This window comes from Astyanax mexicanus, chromosome 1, assembly GCF_023375975.1.
Source record: "Astyanax mexicanus isolate ESR-SI-001 chromosome 1, AstMex3_surface, whole genome shotgun sequence".
In the NCBI taxonomy this organism is placed as follows: domain Eukaryota; kingdom Metazoa; phylum Chordata; class Actinopteri; order Characiformes; family Acestrorhamphidae; genus Astyanax; species Astyanax mexicanus.
Window position 1 is genome coordinate 84,994,805 of NC_064408.1, and position 22,646 is coordinate 85,017,450.

At 37.3% G+C, this 22,646-nt stretch overlaps 2 protein-coding genes across 2 annotated transcripts in view; one reads left to right on the plus strand and one right to left on the minus strand.

Moving 5' to 3' along the window:
* Positions 1-22,646, minus strand: part of tmem121ab (transmembrane protein 121Ab) — a 95,790-nt gene that overhangs the window by 63,096 nt on the left and 10,048 nt on the right. The window lies entirely within an intron of this gene.
* On the plus strand, positions 5,170-7,346 carry LOC103035777 (serine/threonine-protein kinase pim-1). Its single transcript, XM_022684500.2, has 8 exons — positions 5,170-5,314; positions 5,573-5,680; positions 5,855-5,949; positions 6,057-6,107; positions 6,218-6,593; positions 6,695-6,871; positions 7,029-7,139; positions 7,305-7,346. Exons 1-7 carry the CDS (start codon positions 5,290-5,292, stop codon positions 7,124-7,126), a joined length of 930 nt encoding a protein of 309 aa, XP_022540221.1. The 5' UTR covers positions 5,170-5,289; the 3' UTR covers positions 7,127-7,139; positions 7,305-7,346.

Sequence of the window (22,646 nt, forward strand, 5' to 3'; positions counted from 1 at the left end):
ACTTTGTTTCTCCTACTCATCCCAAAGACTTTCAGTAGAACTTTGTTTCTCCTACTCATCCCAAAGACTTTCAGTAGAACTTTGTTTCTTCTATTCATCACAAGACTTTCAGTAGAACTTTGTTTCTCCTACTCATCCCAAGACTTTCAGTAGAACTTTGTTTCTCCTACTCATCCCAATACTTTCAGTAGAACTTTGTTTCTCCTACTCATCCCAAAGACTTTTAGTAGAACTTTGTTTCTTCTACTCATCCCAAGACTTTCAGTAGAACTTTGTTTCTTCTACTCATCCCAAGACTTTCAGTAGAACTTTGTTTCTCCTACTCATCCCAATACTTTCAGTAGAACTTTGTTTCTCCTACTCATCCCAAAGACTTTTAGTAGAACTTTGTTTCTTCTACTCATCCCAAGACTTTCAGTAGAACTTTGTTTCTTCTATTAATCACAAGACTTTCAGTAGAACTTTGTTTTTTCTATTAATCACAAGACTTTCAGTGGAACTTTGTTTCTCCTACTCATCCCAAAGACTTTCAGTTGGACACTGTTACTCCAACTAATCCCAAAGACTTTTGAGCTTTCACACCAGCACTATTTGGTCTGGTTAAAACAAACTCTGGTCCATTTGTAACTTTAGTTTTGATTGAGCAGGTATGGAAACAGTAATCACACTCAGGTTCGGCTCAAAACTAGAGGAGGTGGTCTCGGTCAGTTTACTTCTGGAGAGAACGTAATCCGGTCTCGATCCGACACAGCTATCAAATATAGTCAATTTATTTAAGCTAAACTGCTGATAAGGTGCAGTTTAAACTGATATATTAGCCAGATAAAACTAATTACCACAGCTATAAACAAACGGTGTGTTCATGCACGTGTGGTCTGTGCTGCGTTCACTCCTCACAGCAGCACGACTCGGTTTACTATGTGTACATCTGCGCTGCACGTCTAAACACTGTTTGAAAACGTAGCGTTTCAGCATTTAGTGTTAAAGCACAGATATATGTGCTGGAACATAGAATCTTCTCACTATATTTACTTTATATTTACTTATATTTACTCCCGTGCCCAGACAGCTCTGACCAATCAGAGGACACAGCCGGCTCGTGTGGTTTATTGGTGCGCATTTTGGTGCGTTTAGGTTTATGTCGGTGTGAAACCAGACCAAACAGAGGGAGAAAACGCTAAATACTAAACAAACTCATCAACTGATTCGGACCAAAGAAATGAACTACAGGTGTAAAAACGCTTTTAGTTGGACACAGTTACTCCTACTCATCTCATACACTTTCAGTTTAACATTTTTACTCCTACTCATCCCAAAGACTTACCAATTCCAAAGAAATTCAGTTGAGCTTTGTTACTCCTACCCACCTCAAAGACCTTCGGTTGAGATTCACTTCTTCTTATACATTCAGTTGAGCTTTATTATATCTACACCGTGAGCCCAGACAAGTTCACTACAGCTTCATTACTCTAATTCATTCCAAGTATGTTTAGTGGAGATTCATCACTAATATAACCGTGATGTGATCAACGGAGATTCATGGTCAATTCATAAGAATAACTGCCATACTCGTGGCATGTAAAAAAGCAAGGCTTTTGCATGAAAGAAACCATGTAATGCATATGTGATGGATTTTTTCTATTCTGCATTCTGATGAGTGCAGCACAACACACCTGTATCTCTGTCTAATGTTTCTTGAAATAAAACTTAATTTAATACAATCTAACATAATGGGATTTACGTTTAGTCCATTTTTGTTGATTTTTAGCTCACTACAAAATGTGAATGCATATTTTGTCCTTTACAGTGTGACAAAATTTCTTGATGAATGGGACTAATAGAAATTCTCAAAAATGACCTGAAATAAACTCTTTTTGCATTGACTTCCATTGAAAGTTAAGATAGTTTTATATCTCTCTTGTAAAGTTGCTGTTTCGGTGATACATGTTTTTATTGGACAGCGACAATATGCACATAAAAAAATATCTACATTGAATCACCCCAGACAAGCATTTAATACAAAAAAAGACATGTTTTTGGACAATCTATTGGCTTCACAAACATAAAAAAATACTGTCACGCCTGACACTGAAGGCGGTCCTGTCTCTCCTACACTCAGCTCTGCCTGCGATCCTCAGCCTCCGGACTACAAAACCCAGAATGCACACTGACATCACTCCCTCACATGATCACATGACACTGCAAATTGCACTACTAGGAAGCACATCATCGGAATATTAACAACATCGGATTTCCCCACTATATATACACCTGCACTTCACTCACTCATCAATGAGTATTGTTGGGTCTCCACTTAACAAAGCGTTTCTACCTCACTTGTTTTTGTATTTTTCGACGCTGATTATTGCCTGCCCTTTGATATTACCTCGCTGTGTTTGACCCTCAGACTGTTTCGTGGTTATGGTATGTCTATTCCATCTTACTGCTGTTGACCCAGCTTGTTTTGTCTACTCCTTTGTACCCCTTCTTTATAAGATTTGCATCTGCATGTGTCTAAGTCCTGTCTGTCCATGACAAATACAAAACTATTTAAAATTTTAAAAAGATTTAAAATTAGTAGTTGAATGGAAGTACTATTTTAAATTAGTAGTAGAATGGAAGTATGATTAAATTATATTACATATTTAAAAAAAATCAAATATTCTATTACTGTTTATTTACAGCTCTCCATCCTTGAACCTGGTTTAGATCCCTGGCTTCAGCACTGCAGACACATTCCCCCTCTTTAAAGTCCAGTGGACAGGAGATTTACAGTCCTCTAGCTGAACATGCAGTTGCTCTAGAGCATTTCCCTCCCCTGCCTGTGCTTTTCTATGGGGGATACACAGCTGTGTCAGCGATGAGTGTGCTTTAAATAGCAGAATCATCCAATTAGATCAGTGTGTTTGGAAAAATTTGGACATACATGCTGGACATCCTGTTGGAACCAGCCCAAAAGCTCTACCCATGTTCCAAACTGTAGAGCAGTTTCGATTTAAAGCCCATTTCGCTGAGCGTGGTGCAAAAATATTCCCCAACAGAGGCACAAAGCTTTTTGCTTCATTGATCAGGAAAATAAGCCCACAAATTGTGAATAATGCAAAAGTGTAGACCAGTGGCTACAGAGAGAGTGCAGAGCTTTCCAGAGCTATGATGAGCATGTCTTCTTTCTGCTCTAATGCTCTCAGTTCAGCCTGTGAGGGACTTCACTGTGGGCTGATTAGCATGAAACCTAGAACCATAAAGAGCAATGGAGGCTCTCGATTTTGTGCAGTCAGCAAAACAACTCTTAAACTATCTGCATTGTGTAATAGGTGACTGCGAGCTGAACATGTTGCAGTGAAAGTGCAGGTTGCAGTTATTATTACTGCTGCTGGAGCAGCAATAGTTGCCCACAAGGCCTAATACTGGCTCTAATACATCATTAATTAGGCTGCAGTGGTGAGCTGATGATGAGCCTCTCGGTTGTAGAGCTTTTATTGATGACCAAACAATAATTAAGTCTAATGGAACTGCAATTCATTACAACCTGCAACAGTGTCGTGCTTCCGGCTTCTTCTTGTTCTGCCTCTGTCGAATCCTTAAACTACACTTGCCACAATCCACCTGATCATGATATCACATAGTCACACCATCACAGACGACCAATTCTGAAGGGTTTTACCATTTCTTATCACCTGAGTACTAATTATTATCATCTATTCTATATGCATATATACCTGTCTCTTCTATTTATCAATTTGCACCGTATTGACAACCTTGTCTGTTGCATATATTGCACACCCTGCGTTGCAATGCTCTTTGCTACCTTACACCGTGTCAACATATTTCATGCTGTGCACTTGCACCCTTAAAATAGCATCACATTTTAGCAACATATCTACGCTGATGGGCATGGTGGTTTGGAAATGACGTGTTTAGGTAAAATTCTGTTCTATTTCTATCTTGGCGGCGGAAAACACAATTGTGTTTATATATATTCCAATTGTGTTTTCTCTGCTGAGACGCGCAGAAAAAGGGATTTTTATCACCAACACCTGTAGCCTGTATACAGGTCAAGGCATTTTAAGGGGTTAAATCATCTTTGTGGCACATTAAAGCATCTGTCATGAGGTAAATTGTGTGTATATTTGTATATGCATTGGCTTTAACCACACAGTAAAACTTTAGACTCTGTTGTTGGAATCTTGCCAAAATGGCATGTGTTAGGTTGCTTAGCAACCATTCTAGCTAGCTAACTGAGCAAGGCTAAAGTATGGAGTGTATCTGCTTGTGTGCTGAAATGTGGTAAAGTCAGTTTAGCTAAGTTAAATTATGTAAATACACTGATAGAGTTTCTGGAGTGTAGAGTTTCCAGTGAGCTGTACAAAGCTAGAGCTGCTGACAGTGAGCTGAGTCTAACTTAAAAATAATAACTTATATATATATATATATATATATATATATATATATATATATATATATATATATGCAGGAAATGACCCCTTATTCATTAAACAGTTTATAGGGGAAGAGCTCAGACCACACATCATAATGTCATTATGAGCTCTGCTTATGTATTTAAGTATATATTAAGAGACATGAGCCAGAAATGTAAATAAAAATAAAATACAGACATGTGATTGATTTTAACCAATGAGCATTCACAGAGTGTTCAGTTTGGACTGTCTGTAACATTAATAATAATAATAAAAAACATAGATAACCATATGTACACACACAGACGCACACACTCTCTCTCTCTCTCTCTTGCTCACACACACACACACACACACACACACACACACACACACACACACACACACGCACGCACGCGCGCACGCGCGCACACGCGCACACATTCTCTCTCTCTTGCTCACACACACGCGCACACACACACACACACACACACACACACACACACACACACACACACACACACACACACACACACACACACACACACACACACACACACACACAGGGCCTATGTGTACAATTTTAGAATTTAGAACGTTTTGAATTGTGATGTCACAGCTGATGAGTTGTGATAAAACACTGCTGACCAGCTGAAATCTCATTTCTGTGGAGTTTGGTTGGAGTTCATTTGAAGTTTATTTGGTGTTTATTTGGTGTTTATTTGGTGTTTATTTGGTGTTTATTTGGTGTGTATTTGGTGTTTATTTGGTGTGTATTTGGAGTTTATTTGGTGTTTATTTGGTGTGTATTTGGAGTTTATTTGGTGTTTATTTGGTGTGTATTTGGAGTTTATTTGGAGTTTGTTTGATAAACATAAACACACAGAAAGTGATGGAGCAGCACTGCGCTCGTACAGGTCAGTTCATAGATTCTTGTTGAAACTTATTTATGATTTATTTAATGATTTTCCAGAGAGATGTTCTTTATTTGATTTATTTTTACTAGTGATGGGGCAGAAACTGATCTCCACTAAGCAGCATTTATATGGACACTCGATCAGATTCAGCACATTTCCATAGTAGTTTCCTATTTAAAAAGTACATTAATAATATGTGGTGAATTATTCTGACGATCTATAAAATCCTACTAAATATACTAATCATCTTGTCCACAGCTGGTTTTCAGAGAAAGCGAAAAAGGACAGAGGAGATCTGTAATGTCCATCCAAACTCTGATGGCCCCTCTAGCAAGAAGAGGAAAGGGACAGAGGACACCAAGCGAGGTCAGTTCATTACCCCACTGAACACAAAGAAGTGTTTTTATCTATATAACTGAAGTGTAACTATCCAAGTGTACATGCTGTACAATCCACTGCATATCCAGTAAGAGTAATAATGAACACATGATAAATGATACAAACTGAGCTAAGATTCATGTTTACCACTATTTTCCACAGAGACGTTTGCTTCTCTCTACATTACTGGTGTTAAAATTGGTGAAGGAGCTTTTGGATTGGTACATGAAGGAACACGTCGCTCTGATGGCCTACAGGTTTTTGACTTATTAATCTCACTCCATAACGTCATTATCTCATCAAATTCCTTTGAAATTCTCGTAATCTTAATAACAGTCTTTTACTGCACTGTCTTTGTGTGCAGGTTGCCATTAAATTTGTTGTGAAGCGAGACACAACTCAGTACGTCCCATCCGTAAGTGTACCTAAAATACAGGTTTGAAGATCACAGATCATAATAACACAGGACTGAGTTTCAAATTATCAATATTTCTCACTGATTAACCTCGTCATATTTTCCTGCAGGCTGATGGTTCCAAACCCATTCCCATGGAAGTGGCACTAATGCAGAGGATGAGTGAGCCCCCAGTTACCAACATTATAAGACTCATCGAGTGGTTTGATGACCCTAGGTACTACATCCTCGTGCTGGAGCGTTTTCAGCCATGTTTAGACCTGAAGGACTTCCTAGATATATTTGGAGGTTCCTTAACTGAAGACATGGCCAGGCACATCATGCCCCAGGTGGTTAAGGCAGCAGGAGAGTGCCTCAAGAGAGGAGTTCTACACAGGGACATTAAACCTGAGAACTTCCTCATTAACCCCAACACCTTGGAGCTAAAGTTAATAGACTTTGGATGTGGCGACTGGCTGAAGAAATATGGATATAATCTTTATTCAGGTAAAATATTTAGAGCAGTGCATTCACTGTAAAATTCACACATTACTCGTAGAAATTAAGTTCTGATCTCAAATCTGCTTCTTTCTCTTCTATGTTCTCAGGCACATTTGAATACGTGCCACCAGAGTTGTTCCGGAAGAGGAGGTACCATTCAAAGACTGCAACTGTGTGGTCTTTAGGGATCTTTCTTTTCCGGATGCTTTGTGGGTCGTGCCCTTTTAAAAACGCCAAGGATATTGTGGCGGGGCTTCTGTACTTCAAGGATGGCCTCTCTGATGGTAAGATAAGTGTGAAAAACAGACTAGTGACACATAATGACTCTTCCTTTTATTAATGGTAATCAGTAGCTAAATCTTTAGCTGTGGAAGAATGTGCAGAGTTAAAGCTGAAGGACTGAAACATCTCTCTCCCATCCTGTCCCATCACTCTACACAGAATGCTGCGATCTGATTCGCCAGTGCCTGCAGTACATACCTGCTAAGAGGCCTACTATTCGTGAGATTTTAAAGCATGATTGGTTGCATGACTGGTGACGAGGTCAACAAAGTGAGTAAGTCTAGAAGTCCAGGTCAGAGTTGACAAAGGATAAGATTTCCAGACGCTTGTAGAAGATATAATATTTTAGAAATATAAAGGAAAATAGAAAATTATTTGCAAATCTTTGGAATTGCATATTTTTACCTCTTACATTTGGATTGTTTTGTGTTTCAGGTTGTGAAAAGAGAATTTTGTGGTGGCCTGCTGATCCCAGCACCTTCTGTGTATCCACCTGCGATGGACTGTGAAATGTGTAAGCCACCACAAGCTTCTACAGCACAACAGCCTCAGCGCGTCTTGGTATAGATTCTACAAGTCTACAAGAAATATATTTCGTTTTCCATCTACCTAAACCATTTAGGGCTCATTGTGCACTCAAGAGAGATTGTCATATTTCTCACATCAGAACAGATACAGGATTTCATTTCAGTCCAAATAACTTTGTGTTGTTCTTTTGGTGGTTTGTCAAACCTCCACTGGCCCACTGAGAAAATATCAACAGTGTTTTCTTAATATCTGATGACACATCCTGATCATTTTATCATTTACTATTGAAAATTGGATACTGAATGACCCTTTAACTCTAGCTGAAGACAGTTCTAAATAAGGAATAAGGTAAAAACCAGCACTGAACTATAATTCTTTTAGAATAGTGATGGGATTTTCGGCTCTATTTTGAGATGCGGCTCTAATGGCTCTCCTTACTGTGGAGAGCCTGCTCTTTCGGCTCCCAAACGGCTCACCATATATGTTTTTTTTACATAATTAATTAATATCTTAAACCTAATTTTATAACATTTTGTTTCATTATTGAAATTTGTAAGCACTTGTGATGAGTAAAATTGCTGCATAACAGCAGTTTCCCCGTCACGTAATTGAAAGCTGTGTGTGATTGGTCAGATGTGTGGAGCACACGCTTGACATGCGGACAGTGGAGACATTAAGGCACCGACTGAGGGAGGGTGGGATTACCGGGCGAAAAAAAACAACGTTGGAAAAAAACTGTCGGGTCTGTGGCACTTGCAGAGCACAAGCACAACGACAGGGAGGCGGAGAGACAGCGAGATACTGAAGTAAAAAAATGGCTCCCAAATAAGACCTAAAACGGCTCCCATTGTGGAGCCGGTTCCAATCGTTCACTTCAAAGAGTCAGATCGTTCGCGAACCACACATCACTATTTTAGAAGCAGTCAGGCCTGCCAACCATATATCACATACTCTCTGCAATACAAAAAGTCAAACCAAAGATTAATAGCAGGGTTAATACGTGAATTTCAGTAAATTAAGATACTATTACAATAAAACATTTTATCTGTTATAAATTGGTCAGAAGGGCAATTAAGATTTGCCATTTCATCTGTGCAGAAGAGGAAAATTCGGCATTTGTATAGAAGATGCTTCTGCTACTTTATAAGTTGTATGTCTGGCTGCATTTTGGCTCCAGTGGAAACAATAAACAGTAACAGAGTGACCAACAAGACACAAACCATATGTAAATACTGTAAGTAAATCATACAGGCTGTTGTACTAATCCTTTAGCTCTGTACTGTATTTAAAACATTTTCTGTCTCTGTTTGCACTTCCAGCATAGTCTTAATATGACTGGTTATGGTTATGCATAGTTTAATTACAAGAGATTTAGGAGAAAAAAAAAACAAACAAAAAAAACATAGGCTTAATATGACTGGTTGTGGTTTGCACTTATTGTTTGCACTATATAAGACATAGAAAAGTTTTATTTTTATTTTTTATTCTAAATCTTATTTCTATTTCTTATGAAATCAATGTGTGAAAGAAACCAGTCTGTGGAGTTTGTGTTATACAATTTTGTCAAATAAAACGTCAAAAATGTGTAATTTTTGACATTTTCTTTAAAACTTTATTTTTAAATCTCGTCTCGTTCTCGTGGATCCAGTATCGTGTCTCGTCTTGTCTCGTTATATTAGAGTCTCGTCACACCCCTAGTGGGAGAAAACCAGCAGATCAGAAATTCATGCAGGCACAGGAAGATCATGGAAGCTATACACAGATAGGGACTTGAACCCAAGACCCCAGTGCTACACGTGTCACCCACAAATGACCATAATAACTGCTGTAAACTGTTAGCGATTAAGTGACACTACCTTCCCATGCAAAACTTTAATACAGCGCTTTCCACAGAACAGCGGTGATAATGGCAGCATGAGGGAAGGATTTAATAATAGTGGCAGTCTGAATAGGTTGATATTATTCATGCACTACATATCTCACGCAGCCTGGCCTAGAAAGCCCTCCGCATGCTCGCCTGCTATGAGTATTCATCAGACAGAGCAAGATTTCGCCCAAGGTCTTCATTCTGTTCAGCTTCTGTGTCTGGAAAAAAAAAGCTGTCAGAATTTAATACCGTTTATGTGAGTAGCACCTGAGGGCCAGTTCAGTCAGCGACCAAAAGACTACCTGACTCCAGAGAGTTCTCAGTGCAGTCTAAGCCCAGTGAAAAGATAAGACTTCACACTGTTCTATAATAGCAAACACACACATGTAACACAAATATGAATAAAGCCATACACTCTGGTGGAAGGTGTGTATTTATCTTTCTTACTCTACATATCTTACCACACTGTGTACTGCAGATTTACTCTGAGTTATAGAGATGCTCACTGTTTTCGTATAAATGAGTGACTTTCCTTTCCATAAGCAACATTAACAGATTCAGTCAGTCATGTACCCCATTAACCCCATGTGGGAGGACTTTACATCAGTTAATGACTCTCCTACATGTCACGATATCAATTCATACTGGATACTGAATAATTCATAGAAAATAATTAATCATTTATAGTAGTTACTGATCAAATCATAGAAGATTCTAAATAAATCATAGTGGATACTGAATAATTCATGGACAATATTTAACTTTTTATAGTAGTTACTGATCAAATCATAGAAGATTCTAAATAAATCCCAATGGATACTGAATTATTTGTTATGGACACTGAATATGCTGTTGTAAATACTGAATGAAACATAGTAGATACTGAATAATTTGTTGTAGATATTGAATACGCTGTTGCAAATACAGCATAAATCATAGGAGATACTGATTCATTTGTAGTAGGTACTGAATACACTATGGTACATGCTGAATAAATTATAGTAGATACTGATTCATTTGTAGCAGGTAATGAATACGCTGTTGTAGATATTTAAGGTGGTTACTGAACATGTCAAAGTATAGATTTAATATTTACTAGTAGATACTAAATAAACCATAGTGGATCTTAAATAATTCATTGTAGACATTAAATAAATAATTTTGGAGATTAACTAATTTGCTGTAGATACAGAATAATCTAGGTGGATGTGGAATGCCGGTGTTATTAAATATTTAATAGTAGACACTGAATAAGGCACAGTAGATTCTTATAGCGGTTACTAAATAATTTGCAATAATTAAGTAATACTTTATAGTTTATACTGCATGATTCAAAGTGTATACTGGAGTCATAGTTCAAACTCAGAAACTACTTTCTGAATAATTCTCAGTTAATTCTGACTAAGCAAAGTGGGTACTGAACAAATCCAAATTGTTTGGTTTAGGTCATGTCAGTGTGTCTTTGCTATCGAAACAACGGTAAAGGTAAAATTTTAATGGTTTGAAATGTGCAAAAGGCAAAAGGGTGTGCTTTAGGTTTAAAGAGGAACAAACCAATCAGCTTTTCTCTTTTCATTCCCTTTGAGAGCCAGGTGCACTTTGTCTACTGGGACCTGTCCACTGCTTCTCAGCAGAGGAGACTGACCTGCTCGTTTTTTATTTATTGTTGATGTAAAAGTTTGCATAGCTGCCAACAGGTACATGCTATGGGTTTGTGCACTGCTGCCTGCCCATGTGTGTGTAAAAAGCAGGGGTGTATGTGCACTAGGCACGTGCCTATTGACAAATTACTGCCAAGATAGCAATGAATGTCTGACTGTTGACATCTGTCTAGATTGTTTTCAGTCAGTGGAGCACCTGTGTTTTCTGTTGCCAAGATAGCAATACAGCAGAAATTTACCTGAACACACCTCACTTCCTCACCACCACACTCATCAGCGTAGATACATTCAACAGCACCTTTGCAATTTAAACAACGCAGGCAGAAGGCATGAAAATAGACTGTTGCCAGGGTGTAAGATAGCAATGAGTATCGTGACATGCCTTGTAAAGGATGTAAAAAAGAGGCTGCGGTGTAACAGTTAAATCATGTTACAGTATTAGGAGGATGTAGTCCTACAGATTCAGGTCAGTAACATTAGGATTTGGGCCCAAGAACAAGAACCCAGTCTACCATTTAGACACATTTAGACCACTGCTGTTTTAATTAACGCTGATATCAGGAGTGTGAGTGAAGTATTGGGTGAGAGTGAGAGTGAAGGGTGAGCGCTGTGGAAAAAGGGACTTTCTTGGTGTTTATTCAGGTTCACAGATAATTATGTTTGCTGTGTTCTGTAGCAGGACTATTACTGCCTACTACCTGAGTGTGAAAACACTGAATTACACACACACACACACACACACACACACACACACACACACACACACACACACACACACACACACACACACACACACACATACACATACACATACACACACACACACACTCACAGACTCAGCATGTGGTCTCGGAGGCGATGTTGTCGGACGGCAGCGGTGCAGAGCCAGCAGGGTTACTGCCGTGTCTGCCCCGTTTCCACGGAAACAAATGGTTGCTTAGGTTGACAGAATTGGCAGATGACAAATGAAAGCGTAAGCCTGTATTTCAGTGTTTCTGACTGCAGGGTGTGTCTCTGTGTGTGTGTGTGTGTGTGTGTGTGTTAGCCATAAGCATAAACTTAATTACTATCAGGAATATTTAAACATTACATTTAAACATAACTTCAACTTTTACAATAGAAGCAAGACAGACACAGATGCTTATACACACACACACACACACACACACACATACACACACATAAACATTAGTGTACATGGTACACTCAGGTAAAAGTCATGTAAGGGGAAAAAATGCCACTAAGGACAAAAGCTTAGGCCGTGTCACAGGGTCCTATAGTGCACTAATGTTGATAAAGTTGGGATGCACTAGGCAGCCTGTTTCAGATGCATATACAGTATGCCCATTGAAAATGAATGTATTTTAGTACAATGTAAATATATTAAAGAAGCTTAGTTGGGACATTTTACTCAGGTTTGTTTGAGTCTCTCTGTACAGATCATCTTCATACTAGACTTCATACATCTGCTATGTTTTTGGTGGAGTGAGGGCATAACGTGTGCATTATGGATTGAGTTTAAACCAATAGGGTGTTGGAATGTATCTGATTCAAGATTCAAGATTTAAAAGAGTTTGTCATGTGCACAGTATAAAAAACAAGTTTCTTCTCGTACAATGAAATTTTTTCTTTGCTCCTTACTGTTTATACTTCTCATCCATCCACAATCAGATTCACTTTATCTGAATGGAGACATTTGTCTGGATAGGTTTTTTTTTATCGATGAGAAGCTGAATTGAAAGCAGTAACAAGGCTATTTGTAAAATGTAAGGAGTAGAAAGTATAGATAATTGTGTGAAAATGTAAGGAGTAGACGTAAAAAATAATCTGAAAAATAATTACTCCAGTAAACCTTAAATTCTACTCAAGTAAAGTGACAGAAAGAATTTGTACTTCATTACATGACACCTCTGGTTGGGTGTTTCTGCACAGTGATTAAACACTCTTATACTAAATTCATTGGAGACATGTGCGCTCTCTCTCTCTCTCTCTCTCTCTCTCTCTCTCTCTCTACTCCTCTAGAGAAAAGCACAATCAGAGTGAAATCTTCTTTTCACACTTTTCCACATGCCTGTGGCTTTTTCCCCACACTCCTCTTGTGTTCATTCCAGGTTTTTTTTCCCTTTTTATAACGAGCCACAGTTGGAAGTGCAATTAACCAAAATCTTTTTATTCTAAATCAGATTGAATCAGCATGACAAAATATTCCCGTAGCTCCATCTGTTTAGAAGGAAATACACACACACACAATCTCTAATCACACAGTTTTTGTATGAAACTTTGTGGGGTTTTGTGTAAGCATGAAAAAAAATATTTGGCCCACTTGTGGTCTTAATGATTTAATCGGCACTATTATGATATTCTTTCAAAAGACAACATTCCAGTGTCCAGTTTACTTGAATGTCCTCCGCTGGAGCTCCAGGAGAAATTCACTGTGGGAAACTGTGCTGTAACTGAACACCTGCTGCAGTGGACAAGACAACCACATTCACCATACTTCTGCTGGAAGCACAGATGGAATTTGGCCTTCGCCTGTAATCCATCCGTGCAGTGAATAGACGCATGCACATAGTGAACACACATACACACAGAGGCAGTAAGCATACGTGACCGGAGTGGTGGGCAGCCATTGCTGCAGGTCCCAGGGTCTTGCTCAAAGGCCCAACAACAGCAGCTTGTTGAACCTGGGTTTCAAACCCACACCTGCTCTTACACACACCTGCTCTAACCGCTGAGCCACCAGTACACCAGAGCCACAATGGACTATTCCTCGGTTACAGAGTTAAATATAATTTTATATCTTCTCCTTTAACAAACAACTAGTGTCATAGCATCGCAACAAGCATTAGTGTTTGTTGCATGTAACTGTGATATAAACTGAGTTCAGCTTAGTAACAGGAGCAGGCCTGTGTTTTTTAGACAGTTACAGAGTGTACTCTGCACTATTATGCACACATGAATAAGAAACTGTCGTCTAAAGAAAACCAACTTACTGTGGAGGTTACACAAGAAATACGCCTCGTCCGTGGTGTGGAAGAATGATGAAATATGAACATTTTGTGCCCGTGGAGATAACTGGCTGCTTTCCATCAGGAAAAGTACATTCTACCCCAAAACAGCAGTTTTTTCCAAGAAATCTGCTCTGTTAGTCACAGAGGTTTAGGTGAGGGTTGGAATATAAACCCATAAGCAGAAGAAATCACAGAAATATATGAAATACATATATTTTTCTTTGTTTTTTGTTTTTGTTTTAATAATGTTATGCATGACAAAGCAACACATCACAGCAGAGACTCCACAGGTATTTTTATATTATTTCCAATAATGTTTTTATTTTGTACTTTGGCTTTTACCAAATATCTATATTGAGCTGTGTGTGCGTGTGTGTGTGTCAGATTATAGTACTTAATTATAAATCAACCTGTGTGCCCTCCTGTTTAACACCACAAAAAAAGAATGACCCATACACAAGCACAGCGGCAGTGCCTGTATATAATCGCACAGATGACCACAGAGCATTCGCATTCACACACACACAAACACACACACACACAGAGATTACTGTCATCTATCCTGCATATTAAAGGGTCTGGAAAGGCTAGTAAATACTGTAGCCTCTGAATAACCCCGACACATCCACTGCAGACACACACCAGCTCCATCCATTAGCCTACACACATCTCATTCTCTCTCTCTCTCTCTTTCTCTCAGAAACACACACACACACACTTTTACTTTTATAATTAGGTATAACATAGCTAGCTGTAGACCGGGAAAAACATACTATTGAACTTTTTATAGATGTCAATGTAAAAACATGATATTTTAAGTTATTTTTTGGAACATGTATATTGGTCCGTTCAGCATTAAATTCTGAAACAATAAAAAGAACAATTGCCAGAATTCCAACACTTTATCAAACAATTAAAAATCTTGTGGAGACACAAGATTTCTGTCTGACAGTGATTATGAGCAAGTCTATCTATATATAGTACTAATGCTCCTCATATATTATATGTTCTACACTGAAAGTTGATATTTACTTGTATTAATAAAAAATCTCCTATATATAATCAAATATGTGTAAGCACATGTAAGTATTAAAATGTGTCCAAGATTTTTTATATACAGTTAATTGTTGGGTCACATAATCTCTAATATCCTCAATATCTCCACAACGGCAGAAGGCTTCTTAACTCTCAATGGTAGTCAAAGTAAAAATATTTTATTTTAAGTCTGTTTTTAGCATTAGTATGAATCCATTCAGTATGAGATATTGACCAATCACAGATTTAAATGAAAGTAAAAAGAGAAATTAGGATTTATAAAAAATAATATGTTCAGCACTAAGCCAATAAAAGCGTGTATATGCGTATGTTTATGAACCTAACCCTAAATCTGTAACCTAACCTTAAAAAAAAAAGTCCTGTATAGGGGTGTGTTCTGTTGACAAAAACAATACCTCAATAATCTGTACTTTTGTCAATAATAATAATAATAATAATAAGGTTTTTTCTTATTTAAACTCTGATGTATGTCACAGACATCTGTGTGAGATTTAGCCTTCAAATCTGCCCAACCCCAATCCCATTTCCACACTCAGGGTTGCCTGGTATTGACAACAGCATGCAAACAGTGTGCTGCAGCCATGGAAACTGGTCTAACATCTATACGTCTATATATTTACTGATCAGCTATAGAGTAAGACTCATCGTTGCTTGCCACTCTGTGTCAATCTGGCAACCTATGTCAGCTTTGCATTTATAATAATGGGGTCAATTGCTTAAAAATTAATTATTAACAACAATATTCTGTGACTAATTATAATTAACAAAATATTTTGTGCAGTATGTTATCCCTGAAGATTAGATGCTTTTTTGCTTCAAATTGGATTTTTGGAGCTTCTGGAGAAACTAGTCGCCTGCCTAATATGAATTTAGTGATAGCCCTTTCTAGCACACAGCATAAACATTCTCAGTGTGTATGCACAGTAGTCTATATAGCATGACCTAGTGAACATGGTTTTCCTCACTGATTAGCATACTGGATAATTAAGATATTATTGTAGATGATATGAATATCACATAGCCCTATTCCTGTATCAAAGCCTAATAATCTTTTTTTAGTCCTTCTCATGCTTAAGGCCTTTTTATATACATTTTTTTTTACCTCATAAAGTCATAATGTTTGTTCTTATAAATAAACAATCACACTTTCCCTTCACCTAGTTGAGATGTAAACTTATACTACTGCACTGAATGCTCCGTCAGAAGAGGAATCGGGTTGATAATCACATGCTGTGAGGCAGAGAGGAGCAGTTTCTGCAGGATATCACGCTAAATTAATGTTTATTGTTCTGTACAGCTTGCTGCTGTTACTTTGTTGTGGCGGAGAGGAAGCTCGCAGACCCTCCAGCTTCTTTTACAATTTATACTCTGAACAGCTCCCATTCTGATCTGTGCTTACACCACAAAAAGCAATTTCCTCATCGTTGTGTGAAAAACCTTTAACACCATTAACTCAATGAAAGCAGAGATGATATGACTCTAAAGCGCTGGAAAGTACACACGTTTCAACATAAAAACAATAGCAGTGGGTTATGTTTGGAGGAACTCTCCCAATGAGAGCTTTAAATAAAAATAGACAATTAGCTGGAAACAGTAGCAGCAGCCACAATGAAGCCTGAATGTAGTCCCATGTTTATTCAAGGCCTATGAAATCTGATCTATTTTTTTGGGCAAATTCTGTTTTCTGTTTCCAGGTTTTGACATTTTTTGTCAAATTTTGGATTTTCATACAGCTGTCAGGCAAATAAAAAAAATCATCCAGTTAATTAAATGCTCTGTAATTCATTAATAAATAATCATCACAGAGCATTAATCACATTCATCATCAAAAATCACAATTCAGTGTAAATCTTAAAACACTAGACCAATTTTATATAGCCGCACTTTAATTCTTATAGGAGTTTACAAATTCCAGAGGTTATTTTCAGGAGATTCTAGGCTACTCAAATATGTCTTATAGAGTAACTACACTCTAATAAGTTTTTATATTAATAGCTGAAATTTGTTGCTCTGTAATAAACTATACAGCAAGATATGAGATGCAAATGTTAACAGTTAACAGAATTTAGATATTTGATCATATTTCGATTAAATGGTTACTTCCTACAGTCCAAAAAAATATAAAATAATCTGAATAAAATGTAAAAAATGGATGTTAGCCTGGATGCTAACTGTCTAATAAGATGAATTAATTAATAGCCGATTTTTAATATCAGTATGATGTTACTGTGCTGGTTAGATGTGTCAAAAATTTGATTTTTATTTTTTTTAGTTTTTTTTTTAGTATTCGAAAAATTCTATACATTCAGTAGCAGATTAACACAGTTCACAGACCTTGCAAGATACAAAAAAAATAAATAAATAAAGTATACATGTATAAAAGTAGAGTCTTTTAGTGTCTGTGTAATAGAGGTTGTGCAGAAGTTTCCTACAGAACTTTTAAAGGAAGTCAGTGTAAAAACACTTTATTTCAAGTAAGTTTTTGGAGCAATTCTATTTATCCATTCAGAATGAATTTCAAAAAATATAAAGAACAACTGACGGCATTCCAACATTTTATCAAAAAGTGAGAAAGATTTCTGTCAGACAGTGATGATAAGCAAGTCTATTTATATGTAATAATATACTCTTCATATATTCTACATTCTATAATCTCCCATATATAATTAAATATGTGTAAGCACACATAAGTATTAAAATGTGTCCCAGATTTATTAGATACAGTTAATTGTTGAATTACAGACTCTCTAATATCCTCTCATTAGAAAGTCAATGTAAAACTATTTAATTCCAAATCTTTTTAGAGCATTTGTATCAAACCATTCTTCATGAGCTATTGGACAAATGCCAATTTCAGAGGAGTTGAACAGTCTTATAGCCTGAGGGACAAAATACTTTCTGAGTCTGCCACTGAATAATATGGGAATCACATTTAATTTTTGGCCAAACTTTTGCCTTTTTTCCCTCCTCTTCAATTATTTCTGTGTTATCCCTGATCCTTTGTATGTCAGTAGTGTTTCAAAAGATCTGTTGCTCCAGTTCTTCTAAGCTCTACCTGATCAAGCGAGGAACCCTGAATATGCGTTGCTGGAGCTCTGATGCAGTGATGCAGCTCTGCTTCTCCATAGCCATCTACAGTATCTACAGAAACCATGACAACTCAGAGAACTAATTTAATGTGAATGCTGATTATTCTTCACCACAACTAAATACCTGTTGTAGAAATGCTTCTATCAGCCTCTAAAAAAAAGGATTCCAACATCTTTAGAAGAGGCGAATTAAACATTTTTCTACATTTTTAATAAGGAAGGAGATGAGCAGAATGTTTAAGTCCAACATTTGATTAAAGTTTGCAGTTGCAGTAAAGCAGTGCACAGGAGAAAGCCAATGAAAAACTAGAGTAGAAAAATAAAATCCAATCACAAACAAGGCCAAGGTCACAAGAACACAGAAGCCTTTGAGGTAAAAGGGTAGTTAGTTGGTGCTAAATAAAATTCTTCCAAGAGCTCATTGCCTCCACATTATAAACCTTTTTTAATTATAGATTCATACAAAGCTCTCCTATATCATCACTCAAAAACACTGTAGTGCAGTTAAAGCAGAATTTAGCTTCACCAAAACTGTACAGTGTGTGGGAGGAACATGGTGGGTTTTTACACCTCCACCTTATTCAGCATTCCTTAAACCAACTGTAGTTTTTACTCTCCCTTTCTTTCTGTTGGAAAATATCTAAATACCAGCTCCACTTTAGACAATGCTGCACATTAAGTTAAGTTTTTTAATATTTTGTGGCTAAAATAAACAGCTCTGTAAAAAATTAAGAGACCACTTCAGTTTCTGAATCAATTTCTCTGATTTTGTTATTTATAGGTTTATGTTTGAGTAAAATGAACATTGTTGTTTTATTCTATAAACTACAGACAACATTACTCCTAAATTTCAAATACAAATATTGTCATTTAGAACATTTATTTGCAGTAAATAAGAAAGAAATGGCTGAAATAACAAAGATGCAGAGCGTTAAGACCTCAAATAATACAAAGTTTAAAAAACAAGTTCATATTTATAAAGTTTTAAGAGTTCAGAAATCAATATTTGGTAAAATAACCCTGGTTTTTAATCACAGTTTTTATGCATCTTAGCATGTTCTCCTCCACCAGTCTTACACACTGCTTTTGGATAACTTTATGCCACTCCTGGTGCAAAAATTAAAGCAGTTCAGCTTGGTTTGATGGATTGTGATCATCCATCTTCCTTTTGATTATATTCCAGAGGTTTTCAATTTGGTAAAATCAAAGAAACTCATAATTTTTAAGGTAAGTGGTCTCTTATTTTTTTCCAGAGCTGTACATGCATATAAATTGTCCTCATTAATCTGCAGATTCTGTTAATTGTGTTAACTCTAATTGTGTTGTTGAATATAGAATATTGAAATGCAGCAGAACATAGACTAAGACTGCATAAAATAAAAAAACAGCTCAGAATGTATTTGATTTCTATACCTACATCAGCACTGTATGAATAAAATATACACTGCCAAAAACACTGTCTGTTAAAAGATAACGTGATGATGGGATATATTTTATTTATATGCGACTGATGTAAACAGTTGTAATATTCAAGTCAAAGTACTTTTCCAGTGAATGCCTTAGTATCAGAATTCAGTACATAGAACACTTAAAATCAATATAGGTGTTTCAACATATATCAAAATGTTTATGTGAATATTCATATCCACTGATCAGTCATATTACAACTGTTCAATAACACCGATCACTCCATATAGTGACCTGTCATTCAGGTGGAAGATACGTAGATACAGTGTTACAGAATAAGGCCCCACAAATGAATGAAGGCCCCAGTCTCCCCTTTGTGTCAAGTTAGTAGGTGTTAGTGTCCCAAATCAATTACAGAAGATGAAGCAAAACTGTCCTTCAGGACCTGAAAAAAAGAAAAGAAAAAAAAACTACTACACAACATGAACTGTGGGAACAGCTGTCTCATGAACTTGTGATTATCCGGCTCTGCACAACCTTAAAAGCTTCAGAGTGCAACAGTCAACGTACAGTACATGAACCAAACTCTGAAGCACAGAAGTGAACAGTGAACACATGATGGTGTTTTTGAGGGGGTTAAACGAGAACTAGACAGTAAAAACTACCAATACACACCTTCCTTACTTTTTCCATTCCACCTTAAATGTGAAGTAATTACTTCCAAGTGCTAAGTTGAGCTCTTCAAAGTTTCAGTTCCATCTTAAATGTTGTCACTATATTGAAAGAATCATGCTATAACTTTCTCAGTGTTTTCATTACAGTGAAAACAGATGCACCAATTAAAGGTGACACTAGGCTGTGAGCTGAAGAATATACAGCTCAGTTGACTTATTTTTTTTTCTATTTCAATGTTCTGCAGCTATTATTAGATTAGTTTTTGCCATCTGCTTATTTGTGCTTATTTGATTTATTGGTTCCACTTTAAATTAGAGTTTTCTTACCTTTATACTTGTAGTACAGTTAAAGTCATCGCTCACCCTGGGCCATGTACCCAAAGCCTTTAAAACAGCTGTAATTAAACCTCTGATCAAGAAACCAAATCTTGATCCTAGTGTACTGTCTAACTATAGACCTATTTCAAACTTACCCTTTATTTCTAAGATTTTAGAAAAAGCTGTAGCCCAACAACTTTGCTCTTACCTGCAAAGAAACCAGATCTTTGAAAAATTTCAATCTGGATTTAGGCCTTATCATAGCACTGAGACAGCTTTAGTTAGAATAACAAACGATCTACTTATAGCCGCCGACCAAGGCTGTGTTTCCCTACTGGTACTTCTCGATCTGAGCGCAGCCTTTGATACAATAGATCATACTATCCTTTTAGAAAGACTAGAGAACATGGTCGGTGTAACCGGAACTGCCTTAGCATGGTTTAAATCGTACTTAACCGATGGCTATCAGTTTGTGAGGATAAATGATATGTCTTCCAGTTATACCAAGGTAAGATATGGAATTCCACAAGGCTCTATATTAGGACCGTTATTATTTACATTATATATGCTCCCACTGGGCAAAGTTATTAGAAAACATGATGTGAATTTTCATTGTTATGCGGATGACACGCAGCTCTTCATATCAGCCAAACCTGATGACAGAGTGAGATTAAAGAAAATCGAGGATTGTGTAGAAGATGTTAAATCATGGATGTCGCACAACTTCCTCCTATTAAATAGTGATAAAACAGAAGTTCTCCTATTAGGCCCCAAAGCTGCTAGAAATAAATTATCAGACTTAATGCTAAATCTGGCTGACTTCTCAGCCACCCCTAGTTCAGCAGCTAAAAACCTTGGAGTTATCATAGATTCAGATCTAGCATTCGATAAACACATATCTAATGTAACTAGAACAGCTTTTCTACACCTCCGTAATATTGCCAAGCTAAGAAATGCCCTATCACTGCATGACGCAGAAAAATTAGTCCATGCCTTTATTACCTCAAGGCTAGATTATTGTAATGCGCTACTGTCTGGATGTTCCGGCAGTAACTTAAATAAACTTCAGCTAGTTCAAAATGCTGCAGCCAGGGTCCTTACTAAAACGAGAAAATTTGACCATATTAGTCCAGTACTATCAGCACTGCACTGGCTTCCAGTCAAATTCCGCATAGACTATAAAATTCTTCTGTTAACGTATAAAGCCCTACACGGGCTCGCTCCTGAGTATTTACAAGACCTCATCTCCTGTTATGAACCACCGCGATTACTTAGATCTCAGGGTGCTGGTTTATTAGTAGTTCCTAAAATTCAGAGGAGCTCTGCAGGAGGAAGAGCTTTCTCTTATAAAGCGCCTCAACTCTGGAATAATCTCCCCGAATATGTTCGGGACTCAGACACAGTCTCAATCTTTAAGTCTAGACTGAAAACTTACTTGTTTAGTTTAGCTTTTGGTAATTAATGTTTTTCCCTTTAGATAAGGCTGCAGATTCAGGGGTTCATGGACAGAGGGAATTGTGGTAAACTGAGATGCTGGTGCTTTTGTTCTCCCACTGCACACGGTCACTCAGGTTTGTGGACGGTGGAGTGGGTGGATGCCAGTGTTTCAGGGAGCCTCCATGTCTATGTTACCTTCTGGCTCTCTGCCTTTAGTTAGGCTGTTTTATTTAGATCTGCCGGAGTCATTTGCCACACTCTGATAATGTTTTATATTCTCTGTTTTACATAAATCCAGTCAAAACTAATTCCATCTCTCTGCCTTCCTCCGAGTTACTGACTGCCCACCTGTCTGACCCGATACCGAGGGATGTTGGACCCTCAGGCTCTCATGTCTTCTGTCTGGCCAGACTGATGGAAGTTTCTGAAGTCAGCTCTTCTCCATCCACCACCACAGATCAGCTGCTCATCATCCATCTTACTCTATTAGCCATTAGTGGAGCTGCTATACACCTGAATATATAAAACCTATGTGGATGTATGAAAGACTTTTTAAAATTAATTTAAAAGCCATTTGACCAGTGGTAGGATGGTCCCCCCTTTAATGTGAGTCTTGGTCCTCCCAAGGTTTCTTCCTCCTCCTGCAGCTCTGAGGGAGTTTTTCCTTGCCTCCGCGCTCACTGGGGGTTCTGTATTATGTATATTCTATGTTTAATGTTTTGCCTGATT